Source organism: Capra hircus, chromosome 5 (assembly GCF_001704415.2).
Source record: "Capra hircus breed San Clemente chromosome 5, ASM170441v1, whole genome shotgun sequence".
Classification (NCBI taxonomy): domain Eukaryota; kingdom Metazoa; phylum Chordata; class Mammalia; order Artiodactyla; family Bovidae; genus Capra; species Capra hircus.
Genome location: NC_030812.1, coordinates 62729356 through 62746650, shown reverse-complemented (window position 1 = coordinate 62746650; position 17295 = coordinate 62729356). Strand labels below are relative to the sequence as shown.

At 38.9% G+C, this 17295-nt stretch overlaps 1 protein-coding gene across 10 annotated transcripts in view; it reads left to right on the top strand.

Moving 5' to 3' along the window:
• Positions 743-17295, top strand: part of ANKS1B (ankyrin repeat and sterile alpha motif domain containing 1B) — a 1150317-nt gene continuing 1133764 nt past the window's right edge. For all 10 annotated transcript variants that reach the window (XM_013964004.2, XM_018048142.1, XM_005680487.3 and 7 more), the window contains exon 1: positions 743-925. In XM_013964004.2, coding sequence (XP_013819458.1) covers positions 792-925 — 134 coding nt within the window. In that variant the 5' untranslated portion in view covers positions 743-791. The remainder of the gene's footprint in view (positions 926-17295) is intronic.

The window sequence follows — 17295 nt, the reverse complement described above, 5'->3', positions numbered from 1 at the left end:
CGCGGACGGACTCACGGGCCGCACCTGCCGGTGCTCACACGCCCCCCGCGCGCCCGCGGCCCCGCGCGCCAGGCCTCAGCGCCGCCGCCGCCGCCGCCGGCGGACCCGGGCGCCCGCCCGCCCTGCCGAGCTCGGAGCCGCCTCCGCCACCACCGCCGCTGCCGCCGCCGCCTTCGGCACGCGCCCGCCGCAGCTCAGCCGCACCGCGCGGCCTCGGCGCGGGCCGCGGCCGCCGGAGCCGTAGCCGCCGCGCTCCTCTCCGCCGTGGGCCGCGGCCCGCAGACGCCGCCTCCTTAACCGCCGAGCGGGCCAGGCGCAAAAGCTGAGGAGACCCGGGCCAGGGCGCGAGGGTGCGCGGGCCGCAGCCGCCACGGGCGTTCGCGGCGCTCGCGCTCAGGCGAGGACGGTCTCCGTCTCCTCCTCCGACCTCCTCACTCCTCAGCATCCTCCTCCCGCTTCTCAAAAAGCATCCCCGGTCCCCACCCCCTGACACCCCACCCTCGGGAACGAGGCCTCGGGAATTAAGGGGAGTGGCTGTGGGGGCGCGTCGCGGCTCCCAGCTCAGCCAGACCCTGTTCCAAGGCATGGTCTGGTCCTCGTAAAAGCTGCGCCCCGAAGAGGAGCGGAGAGTAGTGTTCCCGGCTTGGGGGCTGCAGGACTCTCTAGGGGCTGGAGCTCTGGTATTATCTTAGGGTGGGGCGGGGAGGGCTCTGGATTTGTGGGGAGTGGGGGTGGCCGGGGAGGAGGACCCGAAGAGGGAAAGGACTCTGAGAGGGAGTCGTTGAGAGACTATGGGGAAGGACCAGGAGCTCTTGGAAGCTGCTCGCACTGGAAATGTGGCTCTGGTGGAGAAACTCCTGTCTGGCAGGAAAGGAGGGATCCTGGGCGGTGGATCCGGACCCCTGCCCCTGTCTAGTCTGCTAAGGTAAGGACCGGAACCGGCTCCGCGTTTGCACACCTCGCTATGCATTGTGATGAATACGTCCTTCCTCCTCACGGTTATTGCACCTGGTGGCTGCCAGCGATTCATTCTTAAATTAGGTGGGAAAACAGAATGTGTATATGGAGATGAGGCATGAACCTCCCTGTCAGATAGATGCCTTAGATTCTTTGAGTAAATTTAAAATAGCCTTCCATCAATGCGTCAGTAGCTACTTTTTTGTGAGCTGTGGTGCAGAACTTGTACATGCACTAGCACTAGTGTTGCTGGAAGAATTTTTTGCGTCTCACCCGCTCTCCATCAATGTTTATTACATGTTTTCAGTTTCGAATCCAGCCTCCTACCCTCACCGCCCCCCCCCTCCACCCCCGCCCCACCGTTCCCTTTTCGGCTATTTAAATGAAATTGGCAGAGAAGCTTTTGCGTGCATGCCATTATCCTGCAAAAGCCACAGCCCTTGGTTGCTGCTTCCCTTCTCTTGCAGAAGGCTTTTGCTGTGCTGTGGGATATGATCCCACAAAATGAAGAGTGAGCCTTCTGGTGAGATGTCATCAGTGCAGGGTGTGTGTAAAACTTGATGAGGCAGGTTAGGCAGCTCCAGCAGTACTTTCAGTCACCTGGACATGGCTGAGTAAAACTTGTATCTCAGGATGAAGAATGCCAGGTTGGGATTGGGAAAGTGTATATGGAACATAATAGAGGTGTATATGGAACATAACAGAGATGTATATGGAACATAATAGCAGTGTATATGGAACATAAGTGTATATGGAACATAACATCTTTAATGTGAAGATGTTCCAGGTGAGAGTTAATATTGCTTGGAAAAACACACACACACGCACGCACACACGCACACACACACACACGCACACACGCGCACACACACACACACAACAAGGTCTTTTTTTCACCAAGCAGTATCTTAGAAATAGCAGGATTGATTTATATATTTGAAAAAACATTTAATTTAAACGATGAATTGATGGGCAAGTGAAATCATTTGTGAGGGAGGAAGCCTGAAGAATATTCACTAGATAAAATTCAAGGAAAGCTATTTAGTTTCTAAAATCATAGCTATTCAGTTTATCCTGGATGTTTTTGGAGGCATGGATCATCATTTACATCTTTACCCTAAAACATCTCTTAAGTCTAACTATTTGTAAAAATTTTTTAAGCTCAAGTGATTTTCTTGGTTTTTAACAGTTTTAAAAACTGCTTTGCTGCTCTTGACAAGTGCTTAATACAAACTTTTGGATGATGACATTGTGTTCTTTACATAAGTTTTCATGTGTTGCGGTGGTCAGATAATGCAGTTAGTTACAGTCTTGGCTAATAGGGTAAATGAGAACATTCCTGTTATGGTGAAATGAATTTAGTTGGAAAATAATTGATGGGATTTTAGAAAGCTCCACATATGATCATCTGTACTTGTTGACAGTAGCATTTTATTGGAATGATAGTTCGCTTCAGAACAATGAATATTTATGGGGCATTTTTTTTCAGTAAGTCTTCGAAGTGATAAGCCTTGTGTGCATTCCCTTGTTAAGTAATTTTCACTTTCAATCACAGGTAGACAGTTTGTACAAATTTCAGATTATAGATCTAGTAATTGCCCTTAGTCACAGGTAGTTTATACAGAAGCAGTTTATTTGGGTATAGTTTTAAATTGCAGGTGAAGTAAATGTTTGCTATCATATCAGTGATAAATATCATTATGGTTAGAAACTGATATCCTAAGAGAGGTTTCTAAAAATAATCAATTTCTTTGCAAAATCACTAAAGAATTCTTTGAGAGCAGGGAGAACTTCAGTTGATTCCTTTGAGATGAATGGTGTTTTAAAAAACTTATCTTTGTGATAGAACTTAAACATATTTTAAATGCCTTCTTAGTTGTGTCATTTTAAAAAGAGAATGTAAAATTTCAGGAATAGAATAGCAACTATTTAGTGTTGGTAAACATCAACTATAACATGAAAATTGTGACTATAATGTATTTCTTGAATGAGAGGTTTTCTGTTTTGCTGGTTTTGTCAGAGGTAGAAGTAGTAGCTCAACAGTGAGAACACATACAGGAAACAAAACAAAAAACCTTAAAAAAGCGTGTTCATTAGAGTAGTTTGAACCAAGTTGTAAAACAGCAAAATCAAACCCAGTAACCTTTAAACTTCCATTTTTCTATATCATATTGAATAAACAACTAAAATAGTGCCTTTGAAGAAAATGAGAATTGAAATTATCTTCTTTGGGTGATTCTTTACATAAAATGGAATTCCTAAGAAAGCACACTTTATTTCGTTGTCATTTTACTTCACAGATGATTGCCATCAAAAGCTTATTTACAAGATAATAGAAAATTATCTCTTTACCTTCAGACATAAAGGCAATTCAAAATTTTAAAATATTTTGGAATGAGTTGTGGAATAGATTTGGTACTCCCATGCCCTACTTTTGGATGAGGAAATGGCTACCCACTCCAGTACTCTTGCCTGGAAAATCTCATGGACAGAGGAGCCTGGCAAGCTATAGTCCTTGGGGTCACAGAGTGGGACACAACTGAAGCGATTTAACATTGCCCTACTTTATTATTTGTGTTGTGTAATAATAGGCTCAGATCCTGTGCTAAATGCATATATCATCTCATTCAGTTCTTATGTCAGTCTTAAGAGGTTGGTCCTCATTTTTCAGATGATGCACTAAAGAGATAGGAAGATTAAGAACTTGCCCAAGATCACATAACTAGTAATGGCAAGGATTTTAAGTGTTGTGATTCAAATTTGCTTTACCTTGCCTTAAGTCTTATTCATTGAATCCGTTTTATTTACAGAAGTTTAAAGTACATGGCCAATGTGTCTAATTTGAACACGTTTTTGGTAGGAATAATAATTTAAAAATCCTTACATCCTTAAAAAAGCAACTCATGACTGCCCTTTGAAGAATCAGTAGATACTCTTTCTGAAGATGCTTTAAGCAGTAGCTGTATAATGGGGAATCAGGTATGTTTGGTTGACACTGTGATTTTTAGCAAAAGTAAAAATGACCTTGAGTAAATATGTTTCTAAGCCTCACTGTGCTCTTCTATGAAGTGGAAATAGTAAGAATACCTATCATATGGAGCTATTGTAAGGGGTATAAATGGGGTATAGAAATTAATGCAAAGCATTTAGCACATTGGTATTCATCATTGTGCTGTGATTTCTCACAGAACTCTGGAATACTTGACTCTATTTCTTTTGTTTGTTATTTTTTCATTTTAGAAAGCTTTGTTAGTAATCCTTCCTTTCCCTTGAGCTGAAATCTTCCATTCTTGAACATCTACATTTTGTTTTTAGTTTTAAATTTTGGGGCTTTCCAGAATAAATTTAATCTCAACACTGTGTACAACACTTTTAAGGTCTTAGTGCCTCCTCTTCCTACTTTTCAAGAGTAAATATCTCCAATTCCTTATCACTTTGTTGACTATTTCTAAAGGCCTTAGGTTTCCCTGGTGGCTCAGATGGTAAAGACTCTGCCTGCAATGCAGGAGACCTGGATTCAATCCCTTCTTCGGGAAGATCCCCTGAAGAAGGGAAGGGCTGCCCATTCCAGTATTCTTCCTGAACAATTCCATGGACAGAGGATCTTGGCAGGCTATAGTCCACGGGGTCACAAAGAATCTGACACAACTAAGTGACTAACACTTTGGCTTCACATGGTACTAGGAGTAAATTTCTTTCTCTCTTTTTTTTTTTCAAGTTCCAATGCCTTGTTGTCTTTTCAGTTATTTAAAAGAAAACAGACAGTATGTCAAAGAAGACATACACCTGCCAATGAACACAAAAATGTTTATCATCGTGAATTAGTTATTGTTTAGTTGCTAAGTCATGGCAGACTCTTTTGTGAGCCCATGGGCTGTAGCCTGCTAGGTTCCTTTGTCCACGGGATTTCCCAGGCAGGAATACTGAAGTGGGTGGCCATTTCCTTCAACAGGAGTAAATTTCTATAGTAAGTTTTCCAGTAGAATCACAGAATCTTCAAATACAAAGGAGTCCTTTCATCCAGTTTCTTAGCTAGAGAATTTACCTATAACATCCTTTACCAGTTACTTATTGCAGTTCTGTTAAACCCTGCAATGGCTAGATCCATCCACTCTATTTTTTGATGGCTCTAATTACTTAAAATATCCATCTTTTATTGAGCTAAAATTCACCTCCCTATAATTTCCAGCAGTTGGTACTAATTTGGCTTTATGGGTCAGTATAAAGTAGTTTAGTTTGCCAGGGCAGTTCTTCAGCTAATATTTAGCTATATTGTTTTCTTATGAATCTTCTATTTTTTCCTAAGATTTTAACAACCAGTTGCCACATGGTAATAGAGCATAGGTGTTAAGAACTTGGAGCTTTTCAGGTGGCTCAATGGTAAAGAATCTGCGTGCCAATGCAGGAGTCACAGGAGACGTGGGTTCAATCCCTGGATGGGGAAGATTCCCTAGAGTAGGCAATGTTAACCCACTCCAGTATTCTTGCGTGGAAAATCCTATGGACAGAGGAGCCTGGTGGGCTATGGTCCATAGGATCACAAAAAGAGACATGACTTAGCGACTGAGCATGTTAAGAACTAACATTTTCATACTTCTTTCCTATTCTCAAAAATTTCAATGACTCTTCAAATATGGTGACCAGAAATGAAAAAAATGCAATAGTTGTCATTTGACCAGTGTAGGATATAGTGGGACTTAATATATTTTGAATTAAAAAAAATTACAAAGCAGCATATTTAGTATGATCCTTTTCTTTAACAAAGAATAAATGTGTGTGAACATTTATATTGTATGTTAAGAAGTCTGGAATGATAAGCACAAGAATGTAGTTATTGGGTTTCCCTGATGGCTCAGACAGTAAAGAATCTTCCTGCAATGCAGGAGACCAGGGTTCAATGCCTAGGTTGGAAAAATCCTCTGGAAAAGGAATAGGATTATTTAGTGAATGGTGGAATTGTGAGTGATCTTTATTTTTTGGCTTATCTGTATTTTCCTATATTTTAGAGTAAACATGTATTGTGCAATGAAAATGAAATAGTGGCTATTTAAAACATGATACAGTGAAGTTATTACTTTCTTATTATTGATCTAAGACCTGCCTTAGTACAGGTCAAAATTTTCTAAGCTGTACGGTGCCTTTGGCTCACATTGAGCAGATAGTCAATTAAAACTTCAACTTTTTTTTTTTCCCAGTGACTTGTCAAGCCATTGTCATGGTTGTCAATGACTTGTCAACTTGTCATGGTTCCCCTGTCTGGTACTTGTGAAAGCGTTGATTGAACTTAAATTATTCCTATTATATTTAATCTTACCTACGTTAGCCTATATTTATAATATATCTAGCTCTCTTGGCTCTTGAGTCTGTTTTCCAGTATATTAAAGTCTCTATTCTGCATCATATGTAGATTTAATAAGCATGTTTTCTATAACTGGTATTCAACATCTATGATATACTCCTAAAGAACTTCAAATTAGTATAAATTTGAAAGTGACCATCTTTATGCATGGTCTTTCTACCAGCATTGAGGCCACTTAATAGAACCAGTTATTTCTCTCTAATGTGTCTGAATATTATGAGGTGTTTTATCGATTGCCTTTCTGTATTCACATTATGTTCTGTTTATTCCATTCCTTTGATCTACCCCTGTAGTAGTAAGTCTACGTGTGTGTGTGTGTGTGTGTGTGTGTGTTAGTCTCTCAGTCATGTCCAACACTTTGTGACTCCATGGACTGTAGCCCACCAGGCTCCTCTGTCCATGGAATTCTCCAGGCAAGAATAATGTAGTGGGTAGCCATTCCCTTCTCTTAAGGGATCTTCCCGACCCAGGGATCCAACTTACCTCTACTGTATTGCAGGCAGATTCTTTACCCTCTGAGCCACCGGGGAAGCCTAGTGTGTCTATAAATGCCACCAAACTTAGGCTACTTGTTTCTGATAGCGAACCATTGATGATGCCTAGTATTGTTGCAAATTCTTTCTACCCCTTTGCTTCTAATTCTTTTGAATCTGGATACTTAAACCCATTTGAAGTGGCTAAGTGCCTCTTATGATCTCAGTCTTTCTGGAGCTTTGGTAAAATCTTTGCATTGTTTATTCTTTCTGGGTTGAAAATTATTCTGACTAGGGATAAGAGCAAAATAGAAGTTGGGAAGAACCAGATTCTTAGTTTTGTTAGATGTTTCAGGGAATTCTCTTGTGATGTAAAACCATCTACAGTTTTAATATGTCAGAGATTAAGATTATATTCACTGTCATAGCAGTGAACTTCTATTTCTTCTCTCCTTTTTTTCAAACTTAGCTGAAAAGGACATTAGCCTTTTTCCATGGCAAGTATATACTTCACTTCTGTGTTTGCTTTCAGTTTTACCTCTTACACCCTCTTTCATCCTTAAAAAAAAATATCTGAACTCATCAGAGCTCATTAGAGTACTCAAATTGAATTGCTTCCCGCCTTTTCTTCCTTCATATTATGTATGAAATTTCAGTTTATTTAACATATCTTTCATGAGATAGCTGCAAAGCCTTTTAAAATTTTACTCTTTGTATGGTACTGGCACAAAGACAGACATATAGATCAATGGAACAAAATAGAAAGCCCAGAGATAAATCCACACACATATGGACACCTTATCTTTGACAAAGGAGGCAAGAATATACAATGGAGTAAAGACAATCTCTTTAACAAGTGGTGCTGGGAAAACTGGTCAACCACTTGTAAAAGAATGAAACTAGATCACTTTCTATCACCGTACACAAAAATAAACTCAAAATGGATTAAAGATCTAAATGTAAGATCAGAAACTATAAAACTCCTAGAGGAGAACATAAGCAAAACACTCTCAGACATAAATCACAGCAGGATCCTCTATGATCCACCTCCCAGAATTCTGGAAATAAAAGCAAAAATAAACAAATGGGATCTAATTAAAATTAAAAGCTTCTGTACAACAAAGGAAAATATAAGCAAGGTGAAAAGACAGCCTTCTGAATGGGAGAAAATAATAGCAAATGAAACAACTGACAAACAACTAATCTCAAAAATATACAAGCAACTTCTGCAGCTCAATTCCAGAAAAATAAACGACCCAATCAAAAAATGGGCCAAAGAACTAAATAGACATTTCTCCAAAGAAGACATACAGATGGCTAACAAACACATGAAAAGATGCTCAACATCACTCATTATTAGAGAAATGCAAATCAAAACCACAATGAGGTACCACTTCACACCAGTCAGAATGGCTGCGATCCAAAAATCTGCAAGCAATAAATGCTGGAGAGGGTGTGGAGAAAAGGGAACCCTCCTACACTGTTGGTGGGAATGCAAACTGGTACAGCCACTATGGAGAACAGTGTGGAGATTCCTTAAAAAATTGCAAATAGAACTACCTTATGACCCAGCAATCCCACTGCTGGGCATACACACCGAGGAAGCCAGAATTGAAAGAGACACATGTACCCCAATGTTCATCGCAGCACTGTTTATAATAGCCAGGACATGGAAACAACCTAGATGTCCATCAGCAGATGAATGGATAAGAAAGCTGTGGTACATATACACAATGGAGTATTACTCAGCCATTAAAAAGAATTCATATGAATCAGTTCTGATGAGATGGGTGAAACTGGAGCCAATTATACAGAGTGAAGTAAGCCAGAAAGAAAAACACCAATACAGTATACTAACACATATATATGGAATTTAGGAAGATGGCAATGACGACCCTGTATGCAAGACAGGAAAAAAGACACAGATGTGTATAATGGACTTTTGGACTCAGAGGGAGAGGGAGAGGGTGGGATGATTTGGGAGAATGGGAATTCTAACATGTATACTGTCATGTAAGAATTGAATCGCCAGTCCATGTCTGACGTAGGGTGCAGCTTGCTTGGGGCTGGTGCATGGGGATGACCCAGAGAGATGTTGTGGGGAGGGAGGTGGGAGGGGGGTTCATGTTTGGGAATGCATGTAAGAATTAAAGATTTTAAAATTAAAAAAAAAAAAAAAAGAAAACACTTAGAGGTAGCAACACTTAGAAAAAAAAAAAAATTTTACTCTTTGGCCTAACTACCTTTTAATCTAAAAAATTAAGTCCCATTTAAACTGTGTTAGATTATTTCTTTTTTAGTCTAGATTAAGAAGTACTTATATTTTGATAAAGCAGTAAAAAAATTAGTTAATAACTCAAATTTACTTAATTTTCTCAATGCCTCAAAGAGTCAAATACTATGTATAGTTAGTAAATTCTTGTGAAACATAAGGAATCCAGTTCTCAAGATCTCCATGTGAAGAAGTATATCAGTAAGAACTGAGAGAAAAGTAATCTTGTCACCAAAGATATGTAAACCAGACAGCTTATAAATTTCTCAGATTCAGGATTCAGTTCATGAAGTTTTTGGTGATAGATACAAGGAGATAGAAGGCAACCTGGAAGTATTGTAATTTTCAACTATTTAGGCTGTTGAGACTCTAATATATGATACTCACTTCCAGGGAAGCTGTATTGGTTAAATGGAATAAATCACAAATAGAGCAGTTAAACTGCACAAAAATGTTATATCTATAAAAATAGTCAAGTTGCAAGTGGGTTATCTATTTTAGATAGTAATGATGTTTGAAGCAGTGATTGCACCATTCTGTTCAGGGAGCTGTGTCTGCCTGAGTGAACAGTGCCAGCTGCATGATGGGGAGTAAGGAGAGAGGAGGGGGAATTTTGGTATTGACCTCTTTCTCAACTACAGGATTTTCAGCTCCCTCTTCAAAACTGAGAGGATGTTGTGTTAGCAGGGAATTAGGACAACCATCTGGTGACTACTCAACCTGTCTGTTTTCACATTGCCCAATCCGTAGTGCATCTCAGTGGTTTCTTATAGTCACAGAAGAGTGAAGTAGGTCTTCACTGACATTAATGCAGGAGTTTACAGTATTCAGTAGTGTGCCTACTGACCTTAGCAATTTAACCTCTCAGGTGACAGTAAACAGAATTATATTAGCTCAGTTGTGTACTGAAATAATTTATTTCATTATACATTTGAGGTAATTTTGGAAAATTCTTTCAGAGTCTATTATAGAACATTCTTCCTGAGTGTTTAACTAGAAATGGAAGCTGACTATACTTCAATCATGGGTTAGAAAAGATTAATTTCAGCCTACAGAATCTGAAGCTATTTAACATTTAATGCGTTTTAGTGTGTCTTTGGTTTCCATTTCAAACATATTTCAGCATAGTTTTAATTAATTGAAATATGAGTTTTGGTTATTTCATTTTATCTTGATGTGAGAGATTATCTCATGTTTGAAAAAGCAGGAGTTTACCCAGAAGACATATCTGTGTGCCAGTTCTTTCTCTTGTATGTGATGACATGGTCGTGTAAACCATATGGCAGCCCAAGGCACAATGCCAGTTGACAGCCCAGTGCATTTTCTTGTGTAACACAGATCTAAGAACTCTTCTTGAGGAGTCCAGTTTTCCTTTGTGTCAGTAGGACAGCAAGTGACTTCTACATTTGTGTTAAACCTGGGTGAGGCTTGCAGTTTGGTGATTTTTGAGGATGAGTCAGAATATATGGTCAAAAGATAAATTTTATTTTCTTCATTTCCTTCTGTTGTAATCTCTAAAGTTCATCTCTGAAAGTGTTTCTTATAGGTAATACTTTGTTATTTAACAGCACATCCTTATGAATCTGTAAAATGAATTTTGATTCAGTTGTGCTATAGAATTATTTGGGTTCTGTTGTGTTGTGAGAGCAGCTTTATTTAAAGCGGTTAATTACTTCTAGTTAACTGAGCTGAAACAATCAGAGTAAACTTGTCGCCATCAAATTGGATCATCTCTTGATTGATGGTTGTGGACATAAACAGCCAGCCTTATTTCTTGCTGTCTGCTTGATATTTCTGTTTCCTCTACCACCTTTCTTCTAACACTTCTGGCTCAAATTTCTTTCTCTTTAGAAAGAAAGCCTCTTCTCTACTGTAATTAGCACAAGTTCAGCCTGCCTCTAGTTTTTGTGTCAACTGTCCCTCTCCAAGGGTTGCAGGTTTTGTGTGAGGAGTAGAGCTGGAATGAGCTGTGCATAGTGAGAAGTAGATTAAGAACAAAAATTGAACCTTCAAAATTCTGGAGCTTACAGAGTTTGCTTTCATCATTTCTAGTTTCCTGCATATGTCGGTGTTTATTTCTCGTCTCACCTCACGGATTCTGTGTCCATGTGTCTTTCCTAAACTTCCCCTACCACCAGCAACTATTTGTGGGTGCTGACAATTCATACTGGAGTATGATTGACTGTAAAGGCTTTTAGGAAGATGAAGCTCTTTTAGTATTTTTATTTAAAGAAGAAACAACTGCTGCTGCTGCTGCTGAGTCGCTTCAGTCACGTGCAACTCTGTGTGATCGCGCAGACGGCAGCCCACCAGGCTTGTCTGTGCCTGGGATTCTCCAGGCAAGAATACTGGAGTGGGTTACCATTTCCTTCTCCAAAAGAGGAAACAAACTTCGGGCTGAAATACTAAAGCTGTGAAGCTCTAATGGCAGAGTTGATGGAGTGGATTTTTTTCAGAATGGGTTGGATAAAGGTGGTCATTTATCCTTTTTTCTTACAAGGCTACTGCTGTATTTCAGAATGGGTTGGATAAATGTGGTCATTTATCCTTTCTTCTCAAAAGGCTAGGCTAGTGCTGTTGAAGGGGAAAGGGATTTGATTGAAGAGAAATAGGATAGCATAGGGCCAGTGCTGGAAATGGCTTTTTTATTTTATTGCTATCAAATTAGTCCCTAGAACTTTTTATTGGATATCTGTTATATTATATACTCATCTTAGGTGTCAGCATATGGTATATTTTTTGCCTGTTTCCAGAAGGTATTCCTTAGGTGTTTTTATTTATTATGACAAAGATATAGACTATAATTGTATAAGAGCTTCAGTGTCTAATATGGTTTGAGATCCAAATTCTTTTACATCCATTTTCTTATTAAAACAAATTCATATTGTAAGTTTACTCAATATATAGATTTTTTAAAAAACCTATGTTTCATTGTTGGGGAAGTGTTTGAAGTTCTGACCCGCGCATCTCAATTAGCATTCTTCCACACTAAGCTTTACTTTTCTTTTTGTCTTTTACCACCAAATTACTATTCAGCCACTTTGAATCCTTGTTTGATACCTGTAGTTACTAATCTGCATTTGAAATGTTTTATATAGCATCTAAATATGCTAAATATAGTTTCTTAGTGTTTTGAAGATACTAAAAAACTGCTGTATTAAATTACAGAATTTAAACTACAAAATTATCCTTGTTTTGTATAAATATTTTGCTGCTATTATGAAGGCATGGGAGTGAATGGGAGTGTGTTTGGGGGGAGCTGCAGGAATTATGCTGAGATGTTCTTTGGCATGGTAAACTCTCCAGTGGGGGTGTAGTGTATAACAGAGTCTTTCCTGTTGGTTTGCTTTGGCTAGTGACAGTGTTCTGTTACTCTGAATTTCATAGAGACTTTGGAGACATAATGGAGAAGGTGAAGAATTATGAACAAGTACTTGTAAAATAATAGAGTATAATAATGTGCTTTACATTTTGAATATTGACAAAGAGTTAATACACTGTAATGTGTGCTGTAATGAAAGTCTCAAACAATTCTTCAGGAATGACAGGAGGAAGAAGGAGATACCTTTAATCTGTTGGAGGAGAGAGTAGTCAGGGTAAATTTCAGAGAGGAGATGATTCTTAAATCTTGTTGAATGAGTAGGAGTTTGTTAGGCTGACAGTTTTGGGGAAGGGTAATTCTGGCAAAAAGAACACTATATTTAATAATTTGTATAAAAATGTAAAATATATATAATTTGGGGTATTAGAAGAAGTTTGTTATAGAGCATGGGTATGAAGTAAGTCTGGAAATTGGAGTACTTGTGTACTGCCCTTAGGAGTTGAATTTTAAATCTGAAGGCCATGGAGATTCATTGGCTCTTTGTTTTAAATTTTGATATGTTGCTTAGTCATTTATAATAGCATGACAGTGTTTCAAAAAATTGAGTATAAGAAAAAAAAATTCCAATCCTATTGCTAAAATAACTTTTTCTATGTCTGTTTAATGTGGTTGTTGTTAGATAGAGTATACAGTTTGAATCTTAAATATTTCACTTAATAATATATCAAACAATTTAGTGTTATTACAAAGTCTTCATAATCATATTTCTAATCACACAGTAGTATTCTATTTAATGTAGACTTTTCATGGACTCCTTCCATCACAATTATTCCTGGTTGTTTGTTCAAAATAATGCATTTCCTTTTCTCATCTCAAACTTACTAGGTCAGAATTTTTAAGTATAGGGTCTAGGAATATACATTTTACAAAGCTTCCTTAGTTTGTTATCTACTCTATAAAGTATGAGAACCACTGATCTGGTGATGTATATACCCATTACTCAACATTCCCTTAATACTAGATTTTAGTTTACTTGTTATTTTTATAAGTGGTATTATGATGAACATTGTTATACAAATTATCTTTTAAATAAAATTATATTGATGCTGTGAAAGTGCTGCACTCAATATGCCAGCAAATTTGGAAAACTCAGCAGTGGCCACAGGATTGGAAAAGGTCAGTTTTCATTCCAATCCCAAAGAAAGGCAATGCCAAAGAATGCTCAAACTATCGCAAAATTGCACTCATCTCACACGCTAGTAAAGTAATGCTCAAAATTCTCCAAGCCAGGCTTCAGCAATACTGAACCGTGAACTTCCAGATGTTCAAGCTGGTTTTAGAAAAGGCAGAGGAACCAGAGATCAAATTGCCAACATCTGCTGGATCATGGAAAAAGCAAGAGAGTTCCAGAAAAACATCTATTTCTGCTTTATTGACTATGCCAACGCCTTTGATTATGTGGATCACAATAAAGTGTGGAAAATTCTGAGAGAGATGGGAATACCAGAGCACCTGACCTGCCTCTTGAGAAACCTATATGCAGGTCAGGAAGCAACTGTTAGAACTGGACATGGAACAATAGACTGGTTCCAAATAGGAAAAGGAGTACATCAAGGCTGTATATTGTCACCCTGCTTATTTAACTTCTCTGCAGAGTACATCATGAGAAACGCTGGGCTGGAAGAAGCATAAGCTGGAATCAAGATTGCAAGGAGAAATATCAATAATCTCAGATATGCAGATGACACCACTCTTAGGGCAGAAAGTGAAGAGGAGCTAAAAAGCCTCTTGATGAAAGTGAAAGAGGAGAGTGAAAAAGTTGGCTTAAAGCTCAACATTCAGAAAACGAAGATCATGCATCTGGTCCCATCACTTTATGGGAAATAGATGGGAAACAGTGGAAACAGTGTGAGACTTTATTTTTCTGGGCTCCAAAATCACTGCAAATGGTGATTGCAGCCCTGAAATTAAAAGATGCTTACTCCTTGGAAGGAAAGTTATGACCAACCTAGACAGCATATTCAAAAGCAGAGACGTTACTTTGCCAACAAAGGTCCGTCTAGTCAAGGCTATGGTTTTTCCTGTGGTTATGTATGGATGTGAGAGTTGGACTGTGAAGAAAAGGGAGGACCGAAGAATTGATGCTTTTGAAGTGTGGTGTTGGAGAAGACTCTTGAGAGTCCCTTGGACTGCAAGGAGATCCAATCAGTCCATCCTAAACGAGGTCAGTCCTAGGTGTTAATTAGAAGGGCTGATGCTGAAGTTGAAACTCCAGTACTTTGGCCACCTCATGTGAAGAGTTGACTCATTGGAAAAGACCCTGATGCTGAGAGGGATTGGGGGCAGGAGGAGAAGGGGGCGACAGAGGATGAGATGGCTGGATCGCATCACCAACTCGGTGGACATGCGTTTGAGTAAACTCCGGGAGTTGGTGATGGACAAGGAGGCTTGGTATGTTGTGATTCATGGGGTCGCAAAGAGTCGGACACAACTTAGCGACTGAACTGAACTGATATTCATAACATCCTTTTATTTTGTACTGTGGTATAGTCCATTAACAGTGTTGTGATAGTTTCTGATGAACAGCAAAGGGACTGAAATATTGTATGATAGCCCTTATATGTGGAATCTGAAAGGAAATGCTACAAATAAACTTACAAACAGAAACAGATTTAGAGAACAAGCTTATGGTTGTTGGTGGGGGGGCAGGGAGGAATGAGGGGAAGGGATAGTTTGGGATGGATTAGTTCCTTAACATACATTTCTAGAAGTGGAATAATGATTTTGAAAGGTATTTGTTATTAACTCCATGTTTATATATGGGATGAAAGAGCAGAAAAATTGAATAACTTGCCCAATGTTACAAAGCTAGTAAGTGACAGATCCAAGATTCCAATTCAGGTCTTTCTGATCCCAGATATCTTTTTTTTGGTGCCGCATTGCTTCCTTGTTTCATAGGGATCAATGTATATCCTTGGTTCAGTCAGTCAGTTCAGTCGCGCAGTCGTGTCCGACTCTTTGCGACCCCACAAATTGCAGCACACTAGGCCACTCTGTCCACTACCAACTCCCGGAGTTCACTCAAACTCAAGTCCATTGAGTCAGTGATGCTGTGAAAATACCAATTTGATTCCATTAGATAAATAGAAAGTATATTTTCTACAAACTTATATAGTAACGTATTTCAGATCCTGCATAGTTCTCATTAGTTTTGCTTTTTTCATCGTACAGTTTCATATTATGGGCACTGTTTTGCTTTACATTTGTTTCTTTTTTTTTTATTTACTAAGTTACTGTGCTGTGTGACATGCAGGATCTTAGTTTCCTGACCAGGGACCAAACGCATGTCACCTGAATTGGAAGCATGGACTTTCCTGCACTGGACCACCAGGGAAGTCCTACATTTCTTTCTTTCTTCTTTTTTTTTTTTTAAATAAGATTTATTTATTTGGGCTATGCTGGCTCTTCCTTGCTGTGCATGGGCCTTCTCCAGTTGTGTCAAGTGGGTGTGGGAAAGTACTCTTTGTTGCAGTGCAGAGTGCAAGGGTGCCTCGTTGCGGTGGCTTCCCTTGTCGCAGAGCCTGGGCTGTAAGCCTGCAGGCTTCAGTAGCTGCGGCTGGCAGGTTCTAAAGCACTGGCTCAGTAGTTGTGGCACATGGCTCAGTTGTTCCATGGGATGTGGGATATTCCTGGACCAGGGATCGAACCCTCGTCCTAAACTGGCAGCAGATTCTTAACCACTGGACCACCAGGGAACTCCTACATTTATTTCTTGATGGTACATAAATAGTAGACTGAATTCAGTGTTGAACTAGTTAAAGATGTTTTAAAATATTCCTTTGTCAGTTGTTATTTTCACATTAAACAGGGTGGAATTATTTTATCCAAAATTACTTAAGCACTTGATGTTATAGTACTTCCTTTGTCTTCAAAGATGCTCTAATAACTTGTCTACCCCATGTCTTCAGATGGGTGTGACTTACATCTCCTTATTTTTTCCCTCCTATAAAAGAAGGAAAATTGAGTATTCACCATAGTTCTCACTTAATAAACTTTATAATTTCTCTCTTTCAAGCTTATAAATCTGAGCTCATTAACAACTCAGGGACCTCATCAAATCTACTATTAGGCTGTGTAGAAAAAACAAAGAACCAAGGCAGTTTATTCTCAGGACTTTCACCTCCCTTCTTTCTGTTCACCACTTTCCTTTTTCAGAGCCTTTCTTCTTATCTTATTTCTGAGGCATTCTTTGGCTTCCTTTATCTGAAACTCAGAACTCTTGTTCAGTTTTATCCTATACCAAAAAAAGTTTCCTATATTGCATTTTATACCTTTGTGCCTTAGATTTCCATTTTCAAAAGCAGTAAATGGTGCAGTAGAAAGAAGCAGTAAGACATAATGGAAAAAATCTGAATCTTGAGTTTGAATGAAAACTCTACCATTGAATGGATTCTTGGCCCTTGGCAAGTCATTTCACTTCCTGGGCTTCTCCTTATTTATAAAGTTGAAATGATAATACTTTTCTTGTAGAGTTGCCAGAAGTAAAGATCATTTATATAAAGTACCTAGCACAGTGATTCTTTTGTTATGATTATTATTATTACTAAGACATTAATGGCTGTGCAGGGAATAATTATATAGATTTCCGAGTATCTGTATTTGAGTGGGGACTCTGGGATATTTACATTTTAATATGTAACTTCTTAGGGACTTGGTCTTAGCCTGAATCTTTAATGGAATAGGCACCAAGACAGGCTATTGAGGATGCTAATTTGTCTAATCTTCTTGATTACAGAGATAGGGATTACTTTTTCCTGCCTTTGTTTAGGTGGTACTGATCACCAAAGATTTAGCCTTTGTTCATACCTTCTACTTTTCTCACAAAGCTAATTTCAATAGAAAGAGATTATTT